The 26,222-nt window shown below is 39.4% G+C and overlaps 1 protein-coding gene across 2 annotated transcripts; it reads left to right on the forward strand.

Annotated features, from left to right (window-relative positions):
• Window positions 1-3,715: 3,715 nt before the first annotated feature.
• Window positions 3,716-20,174, forward strand: RB195_017537 (uncharacterized protein; the record flags this gene model as incomplete). Of its 2 annotated transcripts, XM_064184573.1 has the most annotated exons (35): window positions 3,716-3,765; window positions 3,914-4,109; window positions 4,295-4,464; window positions 5,963-6,168; window positions 6,225-6,345; window positions 6,418-6,579; window positions 6,656-6,866; window positions 9,846-9,923; window positions 9,982-10,137; window positions 10,198-10,335; window positions 11,253-11,309; window positions 11,395-11,479; window positions 11,539-11,671; window positions 11,725-11,878; window positions 12,595-12,746; window positions 12,816-12,972; window positions 13,190-13,288; window positions 13,505-13,668; window positions 13,738-13,829; window positions 14,103-14,245; window positions 14,468-14,567; window positions 14,632-14,726; window positions 16,515-16,603; window positions 16,672-16,759; window positions 16,830-16,994; window positions 17,062-17,139; window positions 17,353-17,502; window positions 17,568-17,759; window positions 17,817-17,956; window positions 18,042-18,148; window positions 18,532-18,719; window positions 18,806-18,928; window positions 19,022-19,148; window positions 19,799-19,941; window positions 20,010-20,174. In XM_064184573.1, the coding sequence occupies 35 exons, from the start codon at window positions 3,716-3,718 to the stop codon at window positions 20,172-20,174; spliced, it is 4,674 nt and encodes a 1,557-aa protein (XP_064040454.1). The 2 variants fall into 2 exon arrangements, with proteins under 2 accessions (XP_064040454.1, XP_064040455.1); XM_064184574.1 differs by lacking the exon at window positions 3,716-3,765 and having other exon boundaries at window positions 3,981-4,109.
• Window positions 20,175-26,222: the final 6,048 nt, after the last annotated feature.

The following is a 26,222-nucleotide window of genomic DNA, read 5'->3' on the forward strand; positions in this document are numbered from 1 at the left end:
GCAGAAGATCTACAGTGCTTTTGTGCAGCAGTGACTTTAAGGATGCCAGTCACGAATACGATACCTGCTTTGGACCGTGTCCCATACACCAAGTACACTCAGATCAAAGGAAATGAGAATTTGCCTAAATCTTGAATATCGGAACGTTTGGAGTGGTGATTACACAAAAATATGCTAGAAACTTAACATGTTAATGAGTTCTCTCCACCAGTATCGATTTCATCTACCTTTCGATGGTTTATGTTCGAGAATGGACAAGAAATTAATCTTCCCCGCTCAGTGTAGCGAGCTTTTTTTGAGAGAAGCAGTTGCTACAGTATACCACAGCATAGTCATATCGTCACATCGATCTCATATTCGTGACCTCTACGTCGAATGCGTAGGCAAAAGAAAGTCTCTTACAGATTAAAAAAAAGCAGAGAATTGTTCTTGTACATATGTTAGGAAACGAAAAATGTGCTTTGCAATCAAGAAGCTAGAAATGTTTTGCATCACATCCGCATTTCGCATTTTATGAAATCTGTCAGATAAATATGGTATCAGAACAGGAATTTCTAAGACATATGTAGGTTGACTTTGATGTTTTTCTCTTTATAACAAACCTTAAAAAACTCCTTTTGACAGACCTCTAAATATCACTTAAAATGTGGAAAATCAAATGATTTGAAGTTTCATTTGTTGTTATCATGGAAATTCGATATGTTTTTCCCTGGTAACAACAAGTACTTTGAAAGCTATGGTTACTCTTTCTTTACTGCTCAGTGCAAAAAAGAGAGGCGGAGAGCGGAATGTCTAATTCGTTCGTTGGCGCCCATAGCTTCGCTCAATAATTGCCGCATGATGCGTAATTTTCGAGAGATTTTTTAAAGAAAAAATTTACCTTATTGCGGTAGAATTTGGAATTGTTTTTTGCAATTTGCAGTTTTTGATCGTATTTGTTCGGTTCTCTTTGTGTACGGACATATCCGTGTAGTTTGATTATTGAGTGGTTTCAAAAATAATTTCCCCAGACACATTTTCAAGATATCTAGACACTTTGAGGTTATTTCTCAAATGATTTCAAAGTCTTCCTTATTTTTTCTTCCGTCTTACTTCGTTTAATTTCCCTAGTGATTTCCGTTTTTATTTGTTTGTTGCACATTCCGACTATACAATTAACATTACATATATGATTATGTACTATTATTCTGCATTCAGCTGTGACAGCTTTTCGGTGTGACATGCTACATGGCATTTCAAAGGATTCTATTGAGAAGAAACGAGTCCCAGATATTGGGGATGCCAGATAGTGGAAGAATTTCCGACCAGATACAATAACTTAATCCCAAATTACCACGAAGAAAAATCGAAAAATCGCTGGTTATGCGAAGAGGAAATGCAAGTGCCGACCAATTATATTATATACAGACTAACAAACCACTCGATGCTTTCGGAGAATAGTCATGATCGAGAAGGGTTGATAAAAAAAAAACATGATGTCGTAGTGCAAACATCAAATGCGCTATAGAAAGCGATTGGTTCATTCATTTGCGCAAGACGTGTTCTGCTCATATGTGTCCGTGCATGTTTATCTATACTCATCAAAGAGAATAATGAGCCGCCAACACTACAAACAAACAAAGCTGTAAACAAAAGAACAAAGATGTAGATGTTATCACAGAAGAGATCGAAGGCGTTATCATTAAGGTAAAGTAACAAGCATCGCTGGAGATATGCATAATTTGTTCTCATTTACAGCAATTAATGCTACAAAAGTGTACCTGATTATAGTAGTTACTGTATGTAATAATCCAACTTTGTAATGTAGTGTGGTGGAGTCTGTGAGACTGCAGCGTATAATGAGAAATGAGAACTATTATGGTTCCCTGTCTGGATACCTTCGATTTCGATTTCTATCGGAACAATTCCGATCGGAAATTCATAGTTTCTGCTGCTCTTCGATCAAAATCTCAAATGATCAGCTTTCTCGCGAGCAGTCGGCTAATAAATCATTCTAAAGGACAACAAGGACAAGGGTTTCAGGATCAGGAGTGCATTCGCACGTGCATATAGGATTAGATGAAATGGATGAGGATGCGCGATGGTGATCAGTGAGCAAGGAAGGGTGTCAGCAAAGACCTTGGAAGATGAGGCTGTCGCAAGTTGCCGCCCATCCATTGTCAGGATTGTAATAGTGCGATAATGAGTAGCATGGCCGGCGCACACTCACATATTTCTGCCGAACTCACTGTTGTCGCCCGAATTTTCCATCCATATGGTACCTCGGAAGACTATTGCAAACGTTTCTTTATCATCGAAGGTGACGCTATTCCCATATTTCAAGCAAAGCTCGCGCTTGTTCATGAGACATGCTGGAGATATATTTCTCAGTGTAATACTAGTAGAAGAAAAAAGATCATGAGAAAATGGCGTGCAATAAGTGCAATTCGTAGTTGTGCTCCATAGCAAGATTATGGGAAATATGATCTGCTGTAGGTGCGCGCCAGATTGTATGTCAGCTCGGACAGCCGTGCTCGGGCGACTTTTGGAGGGAAAGGTCCTGATATGATTTGGAAGTGCAATCATGTTGTGGGTGCGTCTGTGGCAAGGCAGGCCGAACGAAGGGAATCTGAACAGAAGCGAGTGGACCATGTGTTTACTGCAGCACATAATTTGGGGCTGTGTAGATAAGCTGGGAAAGGAGTATGGCATATGCATTTAGCCGTCGGGGTATTCCTTGTTCGCGTGATTTCAGCCGGAAATATAAAAAGAATATAAATCAAAGAGGGAACTTATTTGCTTTTCAAGTGATACTCTCAAGAGGGAAATGGCGCTTATCTACGCGCAAGTTCACCGAAAATGTCTTTAAAGAAACATTATGGAAGAGTCCCATAGAAGTTTGTCAAAGTATGAGGTTTTCTCCTACTTCTTGCACTTTACTGCGAACCACCTCATATTTAAGATACAGGTATTTGTATACCCTTTTCTGTAAAAACTATTTTATGCTTGTTTTTTGGATCAGCTGAAAATGTTATGGCATCCTTTCTTTCTCTCTCCCCCCATCTCCTCTCCGTGTTACTCTTCTTCTTTCTTTGTGTAGCACTGACTCTACCTACCACGTAATCCAATCCTGCAACCATGGATTTGTTTTAACGATCAGAAGAAATAAGCTTGTCAGTGAGTTATGCATGGATGGCTAAACTGTGAAGAAAACATAGCAGTGTGTACGAAGAGCAGTAACGTTGTGTAAAAAGCAAAACAGCATGTATGAATGATCATGAGTGTAACTCATGTTTATTTCTGGTCTTGAAAAAAGAAAACAGAGTTATTTTCATCTTCGAAGCTCAGAGAATATTTTTTTATTTGTCCACAGAAGATTTAATGCCATTCCGATCTTTCTTATTCGTTCAGTGTTTCCTATATTGTTCCGGTTCTGATTGCGAAAGTTTTTTTAAAAGCGCACTGATGATTATTCATAACTAAGAATTTCAACGATATTTTCCAAGGAGTTGGGCGAACCTACGATGAAGTAGAAACGTTTAGGTTCTTAGTAAGAAGCGGAGAGGGCCAAACCAAAAAGAGCTAGATAAATTTGGAAAGAAATCTTCTAAAAATCTCAGAGTCTGTGTAGGTTCTCCTTTCGAGAGGAGTACAAAGAGAACTGAACTAGACAGTCAGTCAGACTAGACAGCATACTGCCAAAGTGCTTTTATACGGAAGAAGCTGGAATGGAAGCATGTTGACACTAAAGGGCGTGTTCCAATATGGAAGACAAAATTACGTTAGGTGCGTATACCACTATTTCAGCACGAAAATATGTCAACTTTTTGTAGGGGAAAAGAGAATTTACCTTTATTCTAAACGTTGTTACAATTTGTTCGCAGAATTAATCTGAAACGTATATGTTTGTGTTTTTTAAATGAATTAGTTTCAGATGTCTTATAAGCGTATCAAACTTACTGGTACGAATTGCTCGTGTTATTGTGGAAGAACAGCGAACAATGCTGTTTCGTCTTCTACTTGCAACAGCTGTGGTCATTAAAGCCGCCATAGTGCATCCGGATACTCCAAATTACCTATCGAGGAAGCTTCGTGACCTTCGAATGTCATTGACGGATCGAGTTGGAGAGGTTTGTAATCTGACAGACATCTACAGTACTCCGCACAGACTCTGTAAAAACGACGGTATGTTCGCGGATGCCACCGTCGCTTTTATTTTTAAATTCCAGTTTAGTGAGTGCGCAGTATTGTACATATTTATCCTTCCTAGAATAGAAGTCTCTAAAGAATGGATTGCTAAAATGATTCGTTCAAGTTCCTTGCCGCTTATCCCCAACGGATGTTCTCTGCCATGGAACTGCAAGGTGTTCTATCGTACATGATCCAGCCGTATCTTGTTGATGCGAAGAATAACCGAGATGAGCCAATCGTTGTCGCACCCATGTCCATAATCAAAATGCTAGCTTCAGTATGCGCTTATCCGTCGTAAGTTTTCATTTCAATAAAAAAACCAGCTTGTTTGACACCAGCAAAGACGGTTACTGCTCTTTGATTTTCACTGCAGTAAAAGAAAAAAACTTTGAGGAGACACTGTTTTGCAGTAGTCTTTTGCAGTTTGGAGTCTGCAGTGTTTTTCTGCTTTGCTGCGTCCTCTTTTACGCAGGCGGTTTGCCTTACTGATTTTTCAAATGTGAAGACAGAAAAAAGAGAAAAGAAAAAAGGGAAATAGTAATATTGCATAGTATACAACAAGTTCAGCTCAAGTTTATTTTCTGTACTTCCGGATCTAAGATCAAGTAGTAAACAAAAACGGCGAACAAAAATTTTGTTCTTTGCTCAACCACAAAAAAAATCGGATGTGTTATAATTAACAGAATGTGTTAATCGAATTAATAGAACAGAGATCGAATTAGTATCTCTGTTCTATTAATTCGATTTTCTGCATAGAAACACATAAATAAGTGAGGATGAAATTCTGATGTGAGGAAATTTTTACACTTTATTACTTCGCCTAACGTTCTTTCCTTATCAAAACATGTTCTTTGTGACTAGGCAGAATATGTATTGATCGACAAATAATCGAAGCACATCGACAGTTTCGAACGGCCAAGGTTTAATAAAAATGTCCTTCATAGAGAAGCTGTTGTTTATGTCTATATGTACTTCAGTGTTTGAGAGTTTCGACGCTAACACATACCTTAACATTTTGGAACATTCATACTTGAAGGGTTACTAGAAATTTCCTACGAAAAAAGTGCTGAACTTTTGAAGCCTTTGTTTGCTAAATGTTGTGCAATTCTTTTTTTTATTTTTCAATCATTTCTGTTGCAACGTTTTTGCATCGTTCACGTTTATCAGCAATTCTAGGTATATAAAGGACCATACCAACTCTGACAAACTTACACAAGAAAAAAATTCTCGCGTGAGAAGTTCATAAATTAGTTTCTGGCTTTCTGAATTTCCCCGTAAGAAATGCTATTACGCTGTCACTTCTACATTATTTAGCCTCTTTTTGTGAAAGTCAGCTGGTCACTTGTGAAGAACTCATCTTTTGGGGCTGCTTCAACGAAGTGTAATTCTGGTACCGAAATCTTTTTTTTCACGCTGGACAGGTGCTAAACTGACTAACAAAAAGCAGGATTACGTGATGTTTTACACTAAACTTAGTGCCAACAAATTACAAAACAAATAAATCTAGTACACAATTGGCAATGTGGCACATTTTTTCATCAGTTGCTCAGTTCAAATAAAGTGCATTAATGGCACTTTTTTCAATTTCTTCAAACTATTTTTTCATGCTACTGTCTGGTTCTTGCTTAAGGAAAATCTGCAACTTCCACTGATTGTAATAAATCAGAATTTAACCTATGCCCAAGGCAGGAGTTGCGCTTTTATGTGTGAAAAGCTTGCTGTTTTCCATCACAACTCCGAGAAATTTTCAACATAATTTCTGTTGTTTGAAGAATATCATACTCTCTTGCAGGCACTACCATTTGTTAGCACTTCGCTTCGCGTGGAATGAACGACGTGGAACCTTGATAGAGTTACTCGTATCGCCGCTCTCCTGGGCAGGATTAACCCCGCATATGTTGAATACCATCCGAAAAGCCCTTCTAAATCTTCTCACCTTGGCAGATGAACAGCTAAATTATACTGACTTGGATTACGAAAACATTCCTTTGGAAAAAAGTAACTCTACATAGTTTATTTTGGAAATATACATATTTTCTTTACCATTTTTACAGGCAGAAATTATGGTACTTCACTCGTTGTTGCACACATCCAACCAATAATCCAATTCCTTGCGGATGCTGTAAACTCTTCTGAGATGAAATTCAGTCAGAGCAATTTGGACTTATTGAGCAAGTGAGCTCTATTGTTCTTCTCTTTACTCCTTCTTTTTTTTCTGCTACTCTTCAACTCTTTTTTTTTTTGCAGACTTTCAATCTACACCCCTGATGGAGACCTCGCTCGCAACATGGCATCCACTATCTTGGGACACCTGGAAAGAAAGTTACCAAGAGAAGCAACTTTGAAGAAATTGCTGGATGTTCTTGGAAGTTTGATGAGAACCGTAAAGGGATCGAAGGAATTCTTGAGGTTTATCATCATCAGTTCAGCTTCATTTGTTGGGTTTATTGGGTAATTAGAAGATCACCTACATCACTATTTTTAGACGCGTTGGTCCTTTATTCTCCAAGGTAGAGGGTCGCACGTGTCGCGAGCCATTAGTACGGATAGTGGAAGGACTGCAGGCGAATCCAGAGGTCAGCGACGATATCAAAGATCTGCTGGGATTAGTGTCTGATCTTGAAAGCTGGGATCGAAGTCGTGTGGATGAGCCGGACCAGGATCGACGTCATGCTGCTTACGCTAGGCTAAACGATGTGAGTCTTGATTGGTCGATATCTCTTGATGATAGTACGAGTGTACTACTATTTGTCGATGCCCGATTAGATGTATATCTGCTCCTGTAGTATTCTGTCACGATTTTTCCTCCACTTATCATTCTTACGTGCATTTTGGCCTCTGTCGGAAGCCATCCACATCCTGCTCGCTGGTTCAAGTTAAAGGCATCACCCCACGAATCTGAGGTGGTGCAGATTTCAGGTGGAGTATTCGTATACGGGATGGGAGACTACGGAGAGGGAGGTGATTCCGTCCATTTCTTGCTAATTGCCGTAAAAAACGGCTCGGAAGATGCGGTGCTGCACAAGACTGGCGCGCTCCAATCGAACCTCTTGTACAAAATGGTGCGCCAAAACGAATGAAGCCGTATCTTCCGGGCCGTTTTTTACGGCAATTAGGAAGAAATGGACGGAATCACCTCCCTCTCCGCAGTCTCCCATCCTGTATACGAATACTCCACCTGAAATCTGCACCACCTCAGATTCGTGGGGTGATGCCTTTAAGAGCATTAATCATTCGCGTAAAAAGTCTAGTGGATACTGCAAGCGAATGCAGTACATCGGCTATCGTTGGTTGTTTGCTCAACTTAGGATCTTTTTTCGAAGATGAATATAATTTGATGACCTTGTTTGTCAAAAGGTGCGTATGAATGTTGCTAGATTCTAGCAACGGAAGAAATTGAACAGCGGCGCTCCGATGTTCACATGGAAGAACTGTTTTTGTCAACTTAGCACCGAACAACAATTCTGGTCATTGTCGTCATTGCAACGACGTTTTCCTCGATTGCATGCTATGACTGTGATAACACGGCTGCTATGGATGTCACGCAGAGAAAACTAACACATGAAAGTGAAAACGATATCTCCACTGATCATGTCTATCTTTCCTTCAAATTCACTTGAAACATGATATTTTCAGATGATAGCGTCATGTTTTGCTTTTTTTGTGGGTGGCACGTCCATGCCTTGACTCCCCTTATGGAATCATTCATTAGAGTAGAGTATCTCTTTCAGATGAGAGTTTGTGAGAGAATGCGGGAGGTCCCGAACCGAAGGGTCCTCTCTCAGAATATGGACGAACTATTCTAGACAACAATTCCTCTAAGTGAGAAAAATCAACGTTGACGAAATTTTAAAAGGATAAAAACTTAAAAAATCTATGTGACATTATTGTTAACATAATCGCATTATTTTCGTTGATCTCACTATCGCTAGCCTATTGGAAATCTGCGTCAAAAAAAAATCGTGAAACGATCACATACGCATTGTTTGAGTATCTAATATCATCTGAATGCGTAGTGCACATACGAGGCTCAGTCGATGTGAGTCTAAGCTGAGACACAGAGCTCATAATGATGCGTTACGTAGTTTCACACGAGACTTCGGTCGGGATTCGCGAGCCTGAGCAGCAGAGTTTCATACGACCGCGAAAGGAGAGGAGTAGCGACTAAGATCATTCTTTCTTAAAAATTGACTGGAAATTGAGAACTTACGCTTACGCGAAACGCTTCAACTGACTTTTTTTAAAAGGAAATATCCGTGTTTTCAAACTCTTATTTTTCGACCTCTGAGGGTTCTTCTGTTCGCACAGCAGCTATCTTGTGTGCAACGACAATAGAGATGCACTTATTATGACAACAACTAATGAGACTGAGGAGACAAAGCGCTACTGCAATAGATTTAGTCTCACCCACATATACGAACGATGGAACCAAATGTTTACGTAGTGCTAACGAGCTTTACATAGCGTGCGGTTCATAATCGTAATTTTAAGACTGAAAGGTAACACCAAGCAGTGGGTCTCCATAAAACACACATGGTTCCAATTGTTTATCGAACAAATTTAATAGCTTCATAAAAGCTCCCTCAAATTAGGCTTTTTAGAGGTGATTAGAAAGAAATTATGGTTCGCACTATTACGAAGCTAGTCCTGAAAATTCCTCTCTGGATTTTATAGGTGGTTGCTGCATGGACGTTAATAGGTGGGTCATTCAGTACAGGTGTGCGCGAAAATTCTTGCAATATTTGCTAGTCTAAAAGGTTAATGTAGAAGGTAGTGCATAGCGGGAGTACTGTACTCGTTTGATCTGCAGGGGTAATCATCGTTGTGGGTTTTCTTCGTTTTCAATAAAGAACGAATGTTGGGATTATAAAAAGATTAAATGATAAATGCAAATCTTGCTGCTCCTGTTATTTTCAGACATACTTCTCTGCCTTGTCCTAGTAATTTATGCTGTGAATTCCCCGAGTTAAATGAATCGTCATTTTTTTTCGGGTTTTTAACGGTAATCTTCCACATGTGCTCACGCTCCGTGTAGGACGTGTCCTCCAAAAATTAGAATACATGAATGCGCCAGCGATTCACTAATGCAAATTCACGTTTAAAATGATTTTTTCGGATGTATGCCGCATCACTCAGGCTGGTAACAACTGTTTCTGACGCGGTTCTATAAAAACGATTAATTATGTGATATTTTGAACACTTTCTGCGTCTACTCCGACTTGGTTAGCTCTAGCGAAAAAATGAGGGCAGCATATGCATCCACACGCAGCTCCTCTTTTTGCGATATTCACGTTCTAAGTTGAGACTCTTGAATCATAATTTCATAGAGAATTTGCCTTTTTTTAAAAAGTGTTCTTCATTCTTAAAAAGCTACGAATTCATTTTTTCTTGCTGTGGGACTTTTGTCTTTTCCCATCTGTGGATGGCTGCATCTAACCTCGTCGGAAACTGCGCCTCTTTGCTCTATCTCTATCTCCCTCGCTTTCTGTTGCACTCCTCATCTTCCTCTCTCCTTTTCTGCGTTTTTCTCTAGCAAAAGCGTCTATATAAACTAGTACAAGCTCAACTTGCAGCGAAACTTGATTTGAGTTTGAACTGCAGGTGGTATTTGATGAAAAAAGGTTTTTTCCACTAGCTTTCGATGTACGATCGATGCCCTCACACTTATCCTTCAGGTATGGCGTGCTGAAAAGATCGTCAGTTTGGACGTTTTGCGGATATTCGTGCACGCTCATTTCCACACTTATAGCACTGTGAGTTTAAGTTCTTTTTAGAAACCCGCATTTTTGTTCTCCTATTGATTCCATTTAGGTCAACGATATATCGTTGCGTACATCGTCGGCAGCGAATCTACGCTATCTAATAGTATACTTTGCGAGAAGCGCTTATGAGGAAAAGGAGAAAACGCTTCTCCTCAATTCGGACCTCATTCATGTTGTATCCCTTGGGCTGCGGTCTCAGAAAGATGTATGCGGACTTTTTTTTTGTCTTTTTTCGAGCTAAAAGTATGATGTGGTTTCTGTTCAGATAGTGCGAGAAGAATCCGTAAAATGTCTCGTTTCACTAATTGATGGATTCATTGAGCATAACCATTTGAAACAATTGGCTCAATTGCGAAATACAGAAGAGGATTTGGATTTTTTCACCAATATCATTCATATTCAGGTATATTTTTTTCCACGGGGTTATTAATTTAGAACATTTTTCCTGTATAATTGTATTACTTTGTAAATCCTTATGAATTGGATTTATTTTCGAAGATTTTTAAAGGCTATTTAGTCAGAGACCTGCCGAAAATCGTTTCACGGCGTTTCATTCCTCTCGTATTATGGATTTTCCACCATTTAATGTATCGGCATCTGTGCACCATATGTCGCATTACTTGTGCATGCTTAGATGAGATAATACTCCATTCCGAAAGTTAATCCAATGACCCCCTTTCTGACTTTGGTCTTTCATTGGCGTATTATCACGCATCTACTTTTTTTTGTTGCGAAGTTTTGATGCACATTATCGTCATCTGAATCATGAGGAATTAGGCTGCGATTTCTCGTGCGATTTCTGCGTGGAAATTCAAATTCGAAAACAATTCCCAAATCTGTGATTGATGTCTTTTTGCATGCTTGTTATATTTATGAGTATGAGATTTTTTCTAAAATATCTGGAACAGAACATTCTTTTCCATCAACAGTGCTCAATATTTTAAAATTATTTCGACATGTTTATGGAAGGGTGTTCATTTAGAATCCGTATAGATTTGATGTTAAACAAGTAAATCATGAGTCTCCTCTGTAGAATTGGATCTTTTGTGATTTGAGTGAACGAAGTAATTGTGCTTTCAATTTCGCTCTTGACTAACCATCTCAAGATTTATAGAGTTAGAATGGGATTATGAAGCTCTAAGTTCTTTGCTAGCTCCATAGTTACTTATGAATGTTTTTCGGATGCTAGTAGGATAGATTCAGCAATTGCGTCGAAAATTATATATTTTTGCGATTTTTAATTACTTAATTTCTATTTTTTATATTACGTGTTTTTTGGTATTTTCTTAGAGACTTCCATTAAATGAATGACCGTTTCAGTATCACCGACGCCAACGCGCTGTACATCGCCTTGTTGAACAATTAAGCGATGGAAAGGTTCTTTTTTTTCGAAAAAAAAAATGTTCCTAGATTCTTCATCCTTTATTTCATTGTCTTTATTTTTGAAGATGTGTTTATTTAGGTAACTATTTCCTTCGAAGTTCTCAATAAGTATCTTATTCCGATAGTTATTCCATATCTTACCAACACCGATAGCAAGCTATCTGGTAAGAAGCCTCTACTTCCTAGCGGTTTTAGAAGATACCACATTTCTTTTGATTTTTAGCGTTGTCTGACGAATGCCTTCGTCTTCTCAAATACACGATGGAAACGGCCTCTTGGTCAAAATATTTGTCCTGCTTGGAATCGTGGTTAAAGCATTTGAGCCAACAAGAGGATAATCAGAAAGCTATCGTTAGGTGAGAATGACTTTGCCGAGAATTGATTAGTTTTTAAATTTAAATTTGCTCAGAATTATCGTTGCTGTTGTGGACGCATTCCATTTTGAAGTCGCGGATGGTGATGAAACTGTTAATGAGGAAAGAAGCAACGATTTACGTATATCTGTACGCGACAAGCTGAACAAGGAAATATTGCCAAGGCTTACGAAATGCATCAATGGAAAAGTATGCTTAGATGTTTCTAAACTCGATCGAGAAAAAAATATGCGAATTTTTATAGCTTTGGGGAAGTTGGTGGGAACAGAAATTAAGTTTAATTTCTTCTCCCCGTGAGAGAAATATGTTTAGTTTTACATTTGTGATACAGCTCTGCCAAGAAGGGACATGTATACAGATTGCTGCTTCAAAATGTTTGAGCTGTTATATACCAGTCCTTTTCGCTTTCATTTTAGACGTTTCATTTATTCCTTTCTTCTAGTCAACAACTTTTTCATGGTGAATACGTATTTGTGCGATTTAAACTAACGTATGTTTTTCTTATCAGACGCATCTTTGATTTTTAAGCACCTTTTGTTATTGCTTCGATTAAGCTTAAAAAAGAAAGTTATACTCTTCATCCTACAAATGATGAGTGCCATGTATATCCAGCTATTTTTAGGCTGTTTGTGACGGTATGAGTATATCAGCGTTCTTTGATATATTTTTTAAGCACTTTCGTAGTATTAAAAATGTCAGTCATTTTAAGAATATCAACAGTAGTAGGACAACATTCTGAAATAAAATCCGTTCCTATGAATTCATTACTTATTTTTGTGTTTGAAGTTATTCTTAGCACTATTCCTACTGCTAATGAGCGTTGAAAAACTCTGTACCCAGTCTCATTATTTGAATCTCATCCTTTTAACGAAGTGGTTTTAACTCAAATTCACCAATTTTTTCAGTCTGCTGAGTTAGGTGTCCATCGAAAAGCTCGTACAGCCACCACTAAACAATATAATGAAGATGACGATATACAACGCGCTCCGGTTGCTCTGGCCACCGTGAAATTACTGCAGAAGGTCCCGGATAGTATTCGTTCGCAGTATTTGCATGGGTGCGTGTGTCATTTTGACGAAGGTCGAGCCTCATCACCTTATGCTTTATTATGATTTTTCATTTTTAGAGTAGTATTGAAGCTGTGTTCTCTCATGATCTCTCGTTCAATGAACGTTCGGGAGACAGCTCGGAAGGTCACTGTTCAAGTTTGTGAGTGTCTTGGTCCACGATATCTGTCGGTTATCATCAAAGAAATGAAGCTTATTATGAACAAAGGTTTCCAGGTACTTTTTTTAATCTGTTATTTTATGATAATTTTGGGGCGGGTGTAGCGCAGTCGATGAGAGTGTCTGCACGATCAATTAGAGGTTCGAGTTTTTTGACGATACTTGTCTTCTACAAATTTTGGGGATTTTACCATAAATTAGATACTTGGCTATGCTATTGTTCATCCGTTCCGCTCTTCCCAGATTTTACTCACGTGACTCCGCCATATTCCAGGTACACGTTATGATTTATACAGCTCACACTTTACTGGCAGCAATGCGTGATGTTCTCAAGCCTGGCGATATGGACGCTTGTCTTGACGACATTCTGGATGTAAGTCAACTCTGCGGTATTTTATTAGAAGAAATTCTTTAACCACTTTTTCCCTGTGGTATTTTTTTTTGTTTGCAAGAGAAACTCGTACGGAAACGTAGTGCTTGCATAGCTCTTCTCCATTAGTCCTATGCTGTTCCACATTATCTTTATTATTATCACACCTCGCACATTACGAGGTTTTAGCCATCTGTTTTCGTATATATTCTTCTTCAGATTATTGTCCAAGAGCAATTCACAGCCGTAGCGGAAGAGAAAGAGGTCGGAGAAATAAAGGCAGAAGTTAGTGAAGCAAAGAAGAATCCAACTCCAGGAACGTTATTATTGTTAGGACGATTTGTTTCTCCTTCAGCTGTAGGATTTTTCCTGAACCGTTTCATGTTAGTATTGGAAAATTTCTATTTTTATAACCATAATTACGAATACAGTTGACACTAATTCTTTCTCAGGACTATTGTTGACTCCTTGACTTCCGCAAAAATGATCTCACGTGCAAGAAATCTGCTTTCAATGTTTGCCAGCGGTCTGAAGGACAATCAAGGTAAAGAGAGCAACAAGTGCAGGATTTTAGACGAAGAAAGTGTAGACGAAGAAAGTGTAGACGAAGAAAGAGGAACTGTTGTAAATATCCAGTCCCGTGCGGTGTTTTTTTTTTTGTAATATCAATAGCGTGGGTGTTGATGTTGCTAATCGCTCACTCATTCATGCATTTAGTTTTTCAAAATAGTGGTCACTTAGAGAAGGATGTTACTGATAACTGGATACACATCTTTGCTTAACATTATTTCCAGGATTGATGTAGGGAAACTTTTAGGTTTCGCACCAACCTCACAGCTAATTCTCATCCATCAAATGCTTATGTCCAACATCGAGAAAATGAAAAGTGTCTCTGGATCTGAGAAGGAATCAAGCGATTTCCCTGCAGAGGAACACAAAAGTTGCTTGCTTTTACCACCGGTGAAGTTTATTTTTTGAGTAGAATTTTGTTTGCGATTTTACAGCCAGCAGGCGTTCTTTGTTATTTTCACCCACTCAATACTTCCTTCATTTTTCTCTTACACTTTTCTTCATTCTGCTTTCTTACAGTTTTCCTGTCTATTGCGCTAAATTGAGTTTATTGATAGTATAGGAGACCGACTTACCGCCACTCTTCCTTTTATTTTAGCATGAACGTTTCAGGAGCCGAAACGTATTGGAGTGCTTGTGAAACCTGTGCTAAAAAGTCGATCTCACATATTTCTAGAATTTGCCCTGCAGTTGTTAAGCGCTCTGATAGCCGGTGTGTTGATAGTACTGAAAAGGCATTTGTTTTCTGCATGTAACACTCTGATTAACGTTTGTAGGTAAACATTTTGATCGGAATGACTCGGATCATATTCAACGATTGGATCCCTTCGTTCCGCTAATCACACAATGTCTTGAGTTCAAGTATGAGAAGGTGAGCATTAAATTCTCCCTTAGTATTCAAAATCCGTTGTACATCTGAAGCTTACAATTTTTCTTAATCGAGTTGTTCAACTTTAAAACTAGGATGAGATAGTATAGTGCATAATGGTGCAATGATCATACATTTGCACCGGGATCCAAATGAAATCACACGAGCTTACTGTAATTTAGAAGCTGTTCCATTTATTCATTTAATTTACAAAATCTCGCATATTCTTTTTGGCTGATTGTAACTGGTGAAAATATCATTGCGAGCGTAGCTGCCGGAAGTTTCGGTGATGTAATTGTTGTGTATACTTCCCAGTTTAATTAATAGTTCGCTTTTTACCAAGCTGTCCAACTATAGAAACTATGCTGAGCTGTTTGGGACACATTTACTAACCGAAGAAGCTATACAAGATCAATGCATATCAGATAGAAATCCACCTCTGCCGTTGAATATTTCCATTTATACCTATTTCCACTAATAACAAGGGGCAGTGGAAGTTACTGAAAGACAATAAATTCGAATATGCGAACCAAACGTCGTTCATGCTTATTGAACGTAGAAATATCGCACCCGGAATGCATTGCTGTAACTTTATATATGGACTTATTTTGACTCAAGCAGAATTTGTTACTTTTGCTGCTTCTAGAAACTTTATTTGCTGACAATAACTCTAGTCGGTTATACGGTAGAAACAGAAAATGTCAGCTGTAATTAGGCTCTGCTATTATTACTGAATTAAATCTGCTCATATTATTAGATAGGCGGTAACTGCTAATGTCAGTGTCACCAATACGATATCACGAATTAACTTTTGGTTTTCGTTCTGGTTTTTGAAAAATCGCATCATTGCCAACATATTCTTAAGGACTGGCGCTTAACTACAAACGGTATCAACTAAACTACAGTATACAGTTTTGCTGAAAGGAAATAATTCTCTTCAAAAGCAGCGTATCACGATTTTGACGGAGTGTGGAAGCCACAACGAAAGCGTAGAGTTCCGGTAGTAAATTGCGGAATCCAGCGAGGTTCCACTCATGTTTTCCAGATCGTCGCAAAGAAAAAAAAACGCGGAAGAGGCTGTTTTTTTTTACAGCGATTTTCGTTGCAACGCCCTATCCTTGTGCACGCGCCGCGTCCGCGTGCGAGCGGTCGAAGATCGGTGATGTCTTCTCACCTGCCTATTCAAGCGAAAGCAGTGAAAAACCTGCTGAGGGGACCGGAACATGCACAAAGAAGCGCCCTCCAACGTACCTTGTATGAAACAAAGTGGTTCCCCGCCGTTTTTTTTTTAACCACGATCAGAGAAAGATGAACAGAAACACGCCGGTTTCCGCATACTACTACCCTATGAGTTCTGCACCACATGTGAATCACATTTCGTTGATTTTAACGCCATGAATGCGGCCACAATACGATGTACGGATGGGTCGTAAGCATTTACACCTAAGAAGCAATACGTAATTACTTGGGTAATCCTATTCATGTACTATTGTGCGGAAATGGATATGAAAGCTATCAGACACACGAAAAAAGTTCACTATAGGTTAAAGAAAACCTGTCATGTACGACTATCCATTAGTCATTAGTCTGAGAGTTAAATCGAAATTTTGGGGTTTGCTTCAAATATTAAAAATGAAAAAAAGTTGTACTGCAAGGGTAAATACTCCTACAACTGACCTAAACCGAACGTTTCATCTGAATCCTCCCCTGTAGAGTTTTTTTTTGTTTTTTCGAGGTCTGTCATTGAAGTTTCATTACATTTTTTTGCGGCAGGGATGTTATATCTTTCAGGTCATTTCAAATGCTCTTCGTTGCTTGAATGGAATGCTTCATATTTCACTGCCTTCAGTTCAGAATTCATTAAAAGCAATATCAGAGAGGTGAGGCGAATTGCTACGTCTCTTCCTCTCTTTAACCGCGCTCTTTTTCCAATATACACTACTTTCAGACTGTTTTTATTGTTGTCGGAATATTCTGTTCTTGGTAGTGCGGCCAATAAAGAATCTGTACTAGCTTTGAATCAGCTACTCTGCAAAGTAAGTCTCATTGTGTATTTTCGTTCTAGTTTAATTCCAGTAAACTTCTAAAATTCCAAAAGTCATTCAGTCGTTTACTCAACTCATTATCACGTCAAAGACACCATTTCTAACTGAGAAACACATTTCTTTACTGCTGAGCTATGTGGAAATTGATGTGTTGGATCCTAACAGACAGGCTACTGCATTTGCCCTCATTAAAGCACTTGTACGGAACAAAGTTGAACATTGTCAGGTATTTTTGTTGTTTATTTTTGAATTTTCAATGTATGCCGCAAATACCTATGTAGCTGTATTTTCAGATCGTTGAAGTCATGAAAAAGCTACGAGAATTATCCATAACTTCCACTTTTCCACATATTAGGACTCAATGTAGAGAGGTGAGCTATTCCATTTGCAAAAAGAACTGATCTAGAGGTTTTTGGAAGATGCTAGTGAAGTTGTGAAGAGTTCGTGTTAGAAAATGTTTGTGAAGGGTGTTTTGTGGCGGAAAACGAAAGGCTTACATGAAGGCGAATGTAACGATGTGACCGTTGTGTGACAGTCTAACAACATGCTATCTCTCACTACGAATTTTTAGCACTTTTTAACAGGTGCTTGCTGAGTTTATTGGGAACCATCCATGTTCTGATGATCCACAGAAAAGTATCGAATGGTTTATAGCTCAACTAGCTTATGAACTTGAAGATGGTCGTCTAAGCGCTGCAGATATGTTGAATGCTCTGTTCTCACGACTTCAACCTGTACGTTTTCGTTGCTTCCCAAGTTTATGAACTTTCCATCCACTAAGTAGTTAATGTTTTCCTAGGCGATACTTAATACCTCATGTTTCTTCAATGTTTCTAAAATGGGCACGATGTTATTCAATGAGGAAAGCGTGAAGTGTAGGCGATTCATCGCCGCAGCTCTGAACAAATTGCTGTCGTCTGTGAGCGACTCAGCCCGTGCTGATGTGTTTTCCGCTTGTTCGGATTGGCTTGAGCTGCAAGGAGAAGAACAAGTAAAGCGGATTGACTTTTTGTTTATGTGTCTGGATTTCTATTGATTTTGATTGCAGGAAGGTGCACGTTCCATTGCAATGGATCTATTAGCCCAAATCAGCAAAATCGAAGGTGACGGGTTTGCTTCCCGTTTCAGGACCGTACTTCCTTCGCTGCGGGAAATCATGAAATCAGAATCTTTGTGGTCCGATAACAGGTAGGTAAGACAGTGTAAACAATCTCAAATGATTTGAACTTCTGAGGAGAAACGGAGCGACCTCAAACGATATTACTTTTTACAGTGAACGCACAATCTCCGGTATTTGCTATGGAATAGCATCTATACTGCAAAATATTGGTGAATCGGCACGAGACCTGCTCGTTGCGGAGGATTTTTGTGTTCTTTTTGGTGAGTGTTGACCTTTTAAGTTGCTGAGCGTGTACAAACATCGCTGAGTTAATGCTATAAAAAAAGGATGCTTCTCTCTTTTTCCTTAACATTGAAGGACTAACTAAGTACAATTTGTGACGAATAAAGCAAGAAAAAAATGTGTGATAGAAATTGAGGCGTATTAGCAATTACATTAAGGATCCAAGAGAGTGGAGATTCTTGCATGAAGTTGTATAAAAATTAGAATATTAACACGCTGAGTACGACTCATTGCCAGTGGTTGTAGTTCAGATTCTACAATTTCTATATGGCTGTCTGGAACATGAGACTGTTATGTTTTCAGCTGCAGCTGTCTTCGCGGCAAACCCAGTGGTTGAACTGAGATTACTTTCGCTTTTCAGATTCCTTAGAACCTCTGATGAAATGCGTCGGTTCCTCCGCTATTCGCTTGTCTGCTTCGTGTCTCATAGGACAATGCCTTAGTATCTACGATCCAGAATTTGTCACTGCTGAACGATCATCTCGATTGATCACGTGGAGCTGCTGGCAGCTACGTGATAAACTGTTAACCGAAGATGTTTCGCTTCAGGTACATTTTTCTCTCTCCTGAGAAATTGTGTTCCCTGATGTGGACATTACATATCTTCTGCTCCTATTCTCCTGCGTGAATTTCAGGCCTCAAAAATTCTAATGGTTATCTCACGTCATCTAATTGGAGAGGAGTTCACATCATTTGTGGAGAAATTGGCAGGTATTTGCCGATTTGAGATTTCTCACCAGCCGAATGCATCGTTGAAGGTATTAATGAGTGGAATATAGTATTTTTTAGTGGAATATAATATTTTTGTAGAATATTAGAGCGAAACGAACCGACTGATACTATATTTCCAGCGCACAACCTGTTTGAAAATGGCTGCTGCTTTGGTTCTTCATGAGGAGGATTGGTTCAAGGTGGACACAACTGTTGAACACTTCCTTCCTCTGCTAGTTCGTGAAATGAACAGGAAGTCGTCAAAAGGTAGGACAGGTCGCCTCCTTTTGCAATCGGTATCGATGGTGCTGGTGATCACTGCCATTGTCGACGGGTCTTTTTTATCCTTTGTAGTTTTTAAATTGCATAAAGGATCATCGTGGGTATCGCTGTGATCGCACCTGTCAAGAATAGCCATTGTTAGCCACCAACACTGACGAAAGCGAAGCTTACTGTAGATCCTACTACAGACGAATTGTATTACTATCTAACTAAAGACTTATTTTACAAACAATGATCTCGAGAGGTTGAGCTTTGTACTTTCACTTGGAATTGTTCGTATTTGAACTTAGGCAATACGCCTTCTGCTCATCTTCTTCCGTTAATTACAATTTTCGGAGTTTTTATTCGGACTCTCCAGAACCAGGATTGTTACTATAGTTATTCGCAGAATAACTACACATGAGGTTGACAAAAAAAAGCTTTATCTTTCGTCTGTTGCTGAAATCTTTGAATACGACTATTTCTGATCTGCTACATCTTATGTCGTTACTGGGTAGTGCAGTGTTATACCATAATTTTTTTTTCCGCACTATTCGTCTGATACTGACGTAATTTTTCCATTTTGATAGTTTTTCGAAAGAAATTATTCGTACAACTAATGTGTTAATTAGATACATATAATTATTTGGTTGCAGACACGGAAGAGTTGTATTCGATATCTGTGGAAGTTGGCGAAGTATTCAAGAAGAAACTGGGAGAACAAATATACGCTGCAAAACTCGCAGAGTGCCAGAAATTTGCCATTCTAAAAACAGAAGAGCGGAAACGAAAAGCTAAGGTCACTGAAAGTTTCGCTTCATTTCTAATCTAATGCTTAATTGCCTGATCTATTTTTGCGGAATTCAGGAATTGGCGTTGACGAACCCCGAAGAGGCAGCTCTATTGAAGAGGAAGAAGAATGCGAAGAAGGCAGTGTCAAGGAAACGGAAGATTGATGCGTTGAAGCCGTACCGTGTTTTGAATCGAGTCCATGCCGAAAGTATTCGAGCTCAACGTAATGACGATGATTAGCGGTTATATAAATTTGTGTGGAAAGTCGTTAGTCGCCTTATTTCCCGTAGGAAAACTCGTAGATCAATTATGTAGCTTGTCGTTTTATGTTAATGACTATCTCAACTCGGAAAAATTCAAACGCCAATTCTTAGCTGATTTCTGAAAATTAATCTGGAATCAGTTGCTGTTTGAGATTATTGCGCTCATTTTCTTGTGGAAGGTTTGTTGGCAAAAATTTTGCGCCAATTTTCCACAGTCCAGCCTTTTTTGTTGATTTTTGTTATGTACATATGCTTATTGTTGACATAGTTGCCATTGTTTGTTTTTATGTTGTTATTTTGTTATTTTGTTGTTTACGAAGTTTGCTGCAATGACAAAGTGAAGTCAGGCTTTGCAAGTTGTTTTCGCAATGGACGTCGAAAAAAAAACCTTAGGGAAATGCTGAGTTTGTGGCTTAAAAATCTTTGGAAAGAAAGCTACATTTTTGAGGGTTCAAAAATCGATTCTGCTAGATTTTTCTATTGTAGAAGTAAGGACAGGGTAAGCGTGCACTTTCATCTTCTGTAACGTGAAGAATTGTCTCAAACTACTTGCCTGCATTATTATTTGAATTGTCTGAACTGGTACTTGGATTTTGTTCGATTCGGTCAAGAGGCATCGGTGTGGCGTATTGCTGGGAGACTACCACTAAGCGGCCGGTTGTACTGCTACAAACCGAAAATAGGTTTTTGAAATCATTTTGAAATGTTTGAAGAAATAGAAATGCGGGGAGCGGTCGTTAGGTACCCGTAGCCTGTTATCTGCAGCCGAATAATTGCCTGCAAAAGAGGCTGTCGGCAGGCCAGAACAGGCATGTCTTAGGCTAGTTGTGATCACTAAGCCACCCTCATCCATCACCGAGTTGGCTTCTAGGAGGATTCGAAGAACAAAAAGATAATAACGTAGCAACGTAGAAAGTGAAAAATGAAGCAAAAACGTGGACTTGTACAAGAACAAAACAACATCAGAAAACATGAACGAAGCTGAAAAAGTTTCAAAATGAAAGTTAAAAAGTGTAAAAACGAGAACTTGGCCACTGGAAGACGTAGATTTGTGACTGAAAAAGCTATATAGAAGACATAGATATATTTGTATTTATACAGAGTATTTAGTGCACGTAAGATACTGCAATAGTTTGTAAAAGTCTCGACTTGTTTTTAAAAGTGTTTGCTCTACACAAATAAAACACTATTATTTTCCATTTCTGGGATTTAGTGTGCAATCGTTCGATGTATCTCTGGACGTAAGCGATCGATACTCCGTGCAGAAGCAACACCAGAGATAGCGTGCTCCTGCGAGGCATGTTCAGCACCTCATCAGACGATGAGGGCCAAGATGGACGATGTGATGGACGGGGCCTAGGGCAAACGCAGCACAATGCTCTACTGACGCTATTAACTGCTGCGCAATTAAAGGCATCACTCCACGAATCTGAGGTGGTGCAGATTTTAGGTGGAGTATTCGTATACGGGATGGGAGACTATGGAGAGGAGGCTGATTCCGTCCATTTCTTCCTAATAGCCGTAAAAAGCGGCCCGAAAGATGCGGCGCCGCACAAGGCTGGCGCGATCCAGTCGAACTCCTTGTGGAAAATAGTGCGCCAGAATGCCTGAAGCCGTATCTTCCGGGCCGTTTTTTACGGCAATTAGGAAGAAATGGACGGAGTCACCCCCTTTTTGTAGTCTCCCATCCCGTATACGAATACTCCACCTGAAATCCGTACCACCTCAGATTCGTGGAGTGATGCCTTTAACGATGGCCGTTGCCAGTCATTTCCCCTAAGGATAGGTTGTCGCGGAGGCTGCGGGTATCTAACGATACGTATCCGAAAAAAGGGGAAAAAAGACTTTTATTCCGGTAAAAAGGACACTGACTTGATACGTCATCATTGACGCAGCGAATCATTCAATGACCGGACACACGTTCATTAACCTCCTGAGACTCTGAATTAATGTCGAAGGCGATCTAAGATATGACTATTATCATCCACTCTCATTTCAGTTTCATCACTCAGATGTCCATGGTTAAGAGGAAGAGGTAATTGCGTTAAAACTTCTGCAGAAACCCACAGACACCCATGATACCTACAGCTTGCAGTAACAAAATTACTTCAGTTATCTACTTGTTACGCGGTAGTTTTACTTTTCTTTCAGTTTCAATTTTTTAATTAAAATGTTTTTCGTGTCTTCTGAGAATAGTCAAGAAACTATGTGCGTTGTGTAGTTTTGGTGGTTCGATTCTGGAAAATACATCGTAAATAAAAATGAATGTTTTGAGATCAGAGACAACTTGTCTGTTTATTTGAAAATCAGTTCCCCTATTTCTTCATCTGATCCATTGCTGACAGATACGGAGGGAAGGCGGTCTAAAGGCATCACCCCACGAATTTGAGGTGGTACGGATTTCAGGTTGAGTATTCGTATACGGCATAGTAGATTATGGAGAGAGGTGGTTCCGTCCATTTCTTCCTAGTTGTCGTAAAAAAACGGCCCGGAATATGCGGCTCGTGCACAGGGCTGGCGCGCTCCAATCGAACTCGCCGTAAAAATAGCGCGCCGGATGCTCGAAGCCGTATCTTTCGGGCCGTTTTTTACGGCAATTAGAAAGAAATGGACGGAATCACCCTTCTCTCCATAATTTACGATCCCGTATGCATGTACTCCGCCTAAAATTCGTACCACCTCAGATTCGTGGGGTGATGCCTTCAAAGGAAGCATACCACGAATCTGACGTGATGAGGGAATCCGCGGTGGTAGCTAGAGATGAGGTTGTAGATTGCGGATCCGTTGTGTCTTCGTTTATCTCTCCCTAATCGTCGTCAAAAATGGCGTGGAAGCCGCACTACGGCAATTTCAATTGCAACGCGCCACCATTGCGAACGCTGCACATCCATGTGCGATTGGTCGAAGATTAGTGTCGCCTCCTAACCGGCTTATTCAGGCAAAACTGATGAATAGGGAGCTGGGGAACCGGAACGTTCATATATAGACGCGTTCTAACGTACCTCGTAGGAACTAATTCGTTTTTTTAAAATACGATTAGGATTAGATGAACGCATGCCTGGATCTAACAATCTACAATCCCATCTCTGGTTTTCTTTTTCTCGGAGATTCACTTACCACGTCAGATTCGTTGTATGCGCCTTTAAAACAAGAACACACCAAGCACAACTCTGGCATACATGAGAGAATACCACTTTTTTCACAGAACTTTTCATAACATGCGTTTTTCTGCGGCTGCACTGTTGTGCATATAAGTTGCTCAATCAAATCATTTGGAAACTACATGGACTGAATCCACATATCATTATCATCCCAATATATCATTTCCATGACTTTCTAATGGTTCCACTGGATCCCAACAAATAATCTGCACCGAGGTTGTCTATAAAAAGTGGTGGGAATATGACTACGCTTACAGCATGGGTGATGAGTATGCCCCCGCCTCTTCTGATGTAGTAATCTGCTGGTGCACCACACGTAGTCCATGTCGGATCTCAATCAAGAGGTTCACGTGTACTGTGTCCGTTGCAAGCAAAATTTCCACATGCATTCGTAATAAGTTACCATAGGAACTGAACATATGTTTAAGAACACCATCTCTTTGTTTCGTGATGATTTGATGCAGTTCTGTGCATTTGCTCATTCTCTTTTTTTTTTTAAAGATCATCCGCCTTGCTTCTTTCTTTGGTACTGTCCTAGAAATCAGATAGTTAATTTCCAAAAATGTCGGGAAAGAAATGATATTAGGAAAGAAAAGAGTAACATTCGAAATATTGAATCAAAAATAGCATCACAATTTGTGTCGGTCAAGGATTCTGAGCGAATTCATACAGCTTGCAGCTCATCAGTGTTTTTTTTTAAATTTTCCTTACATGTTAATATCCCGCTTCTTTTCTTTTCCCGTGTTCTTCCTTCTTTTCCTTGTCAAATATCTAAAATTTATAATCCTTCAGTTTAGTTCTTAAATTTATTATTAATAACTCTTCTTCATTCAATTTCTTTAACATCCGAGTATATCAAACAAATACCCCTCCATGAAAATCTCCAAACAGACTCATGTTCGTGAAAAACCACTTCTTCTAACAGATTCAGATCCGAGTACTTGTGGAGTGGTGATTTTCGAAATTGTTAGAATGTTCAAGATCTAACATTACCTTTACTAGAATGCAAGTTAGATCAATATCCGAAAAAAATGGTTGAAAAACTTAACTACTCACATATTTAAAATTCTACTATTCAAAAGCATTGAATTAATTTGACATGCAAAACATTTTTAAGATCGGCCTGCTTACCTGCATTTTTGTGCATGCACGACAATAATTGTTGGGATTTAACTGACACGGCTTAAATCCTTACGTTATCACGACTTGTCGCTGAGTAGCCGATAAAAAAAAACAGCATAGTTGATAAAAATAGTGTTCCTCGCTAAATCTCATTTTTGATCTAAAAAGCAGCAAAAAATTGCAAAAGTTCCTTACATTACACAGAATTATCGGATAATTCAAGGAAAAGACCACATTGCTTGGTTTTTTCTAGTGGAACAAATGATTATTCAAAATGATGAATAATGCATAGAAAAATGGCCTTAACAGGAAAAGTCGTAGGGCCTCATATAATGGCCTCACAAATCTATGTGTGTCATTGAGAACCATGTCAACCGCTGATTGTTCTACACAACTATTGGACTGGCCAACATCTGGGTTTTATTACAAGAATATAAACTTTTTTAGTATTAATTGTTCCTCTTTTATTTCACGTAATGGCTTTTTTTTAAATGTGAGCTAATCAGTGGTCGAAGTATACGGTCGAAGTATATATAAGTAAGTGTTATTTTACCCCTGATGAATGAAATCTATGGAAATTCTATCATTCTAACTTTTTTCTAGTTTAAGATACCATCAGGAATTGTAATTCTGATTTTTGATTCTACCAGTTCTTTCTAGGACTTTTCCTGCGTTTGGACACAGATCAATACCATTTTTATTACAATTGTGTGCGTACCCTATGAATATACTCTGTATGTGTATGTATGTGTAACGCTCTTCATCACGAACTTCATGTTATGCTCAGCAGCTTTTTCCCATCGGCATCGATGCAAGTGCGAAGATGGGACTGGAACAGTAGTCCGATGTGCTAGGAAAATGGTATTATCCAACGTAGCGCACGTCGGACAACGGTGACCGTCTGGCCGGCTTATGTGAACAGACGGGCCTCGTTATCACCTCCATGTTTAAGGGAAATCATCGACGCCATCAATTTTCGTGGCAGGAAGCAACCGTTTTAACGCCTGAAGAGCAACGCAAGCGGAAGATGAGGACTCTTAAACTTTAGCTCAACTGTATTCTGACGAAGAACATCCCTCGGTCAGATATCCAAAAAAGACTGTGACCACCGCCCAGTGGTTCTCAACCTTACGATGCGGTTCCACAAGAAGAGCCGAGGAGTTCCTTCTGCACCGAAAATCGACATGGGAGGTCTGAAAGACGAAGAATGCTGAACGAATTCCGCCAACGTGCGTCTGTTTATGTTGGAGTAGGTAGAAGCTTTGCGATGCAGATTTCTTCACAAACTGCATCCAGGACGCTGCAAGGAAAATTTCCGGTTCAAATGCCGCGGAAGAAAAACCAGGAAAAGCGTCTGAAAAGGAAGATGCGTCGTCAACTGCAACAAGACCGCGATAACGAGTGGATGTCAAGAGCGAAGGAGTTTGAAAAAATACGCGAGGAAAAGAACACGCATAACGCCTATACTTTATTAAAGTAGCATAGCGGCAAGATGAAAAGATGTCCTCCAGTCTTCAATACTGCCACAATGGAGCGGCTGGTGGTGGAGCAACAGTTCCAATTTGGAGGGATCGCTTTAAGGTCTTGCTGAACTGACACGCGCCGTTTGCTCGTGAACTCGAGCACGTTCAAAGACCGACATATGCGGTTAACGAAACTCCACCGACCAAGACGGAGGTTCTGGTCTGTATCCAAAAGATGAGAAATGGAAAATCTAGTGGAGACGATGGAATTAGCAAGAA

Source organism: Necator americanus, chromosome II, assembly GCF_031761385.1.
Source record: "Necator americanus strain Aroian chromosome II, whole genome shotgun sequence".
Classification (NCBI taxonomy): Eukaryota; Metazoa; Nematoda; class Chromadorea; order Rhabditida; family Ancylostomatidae; genus Necator; species Necator americanus.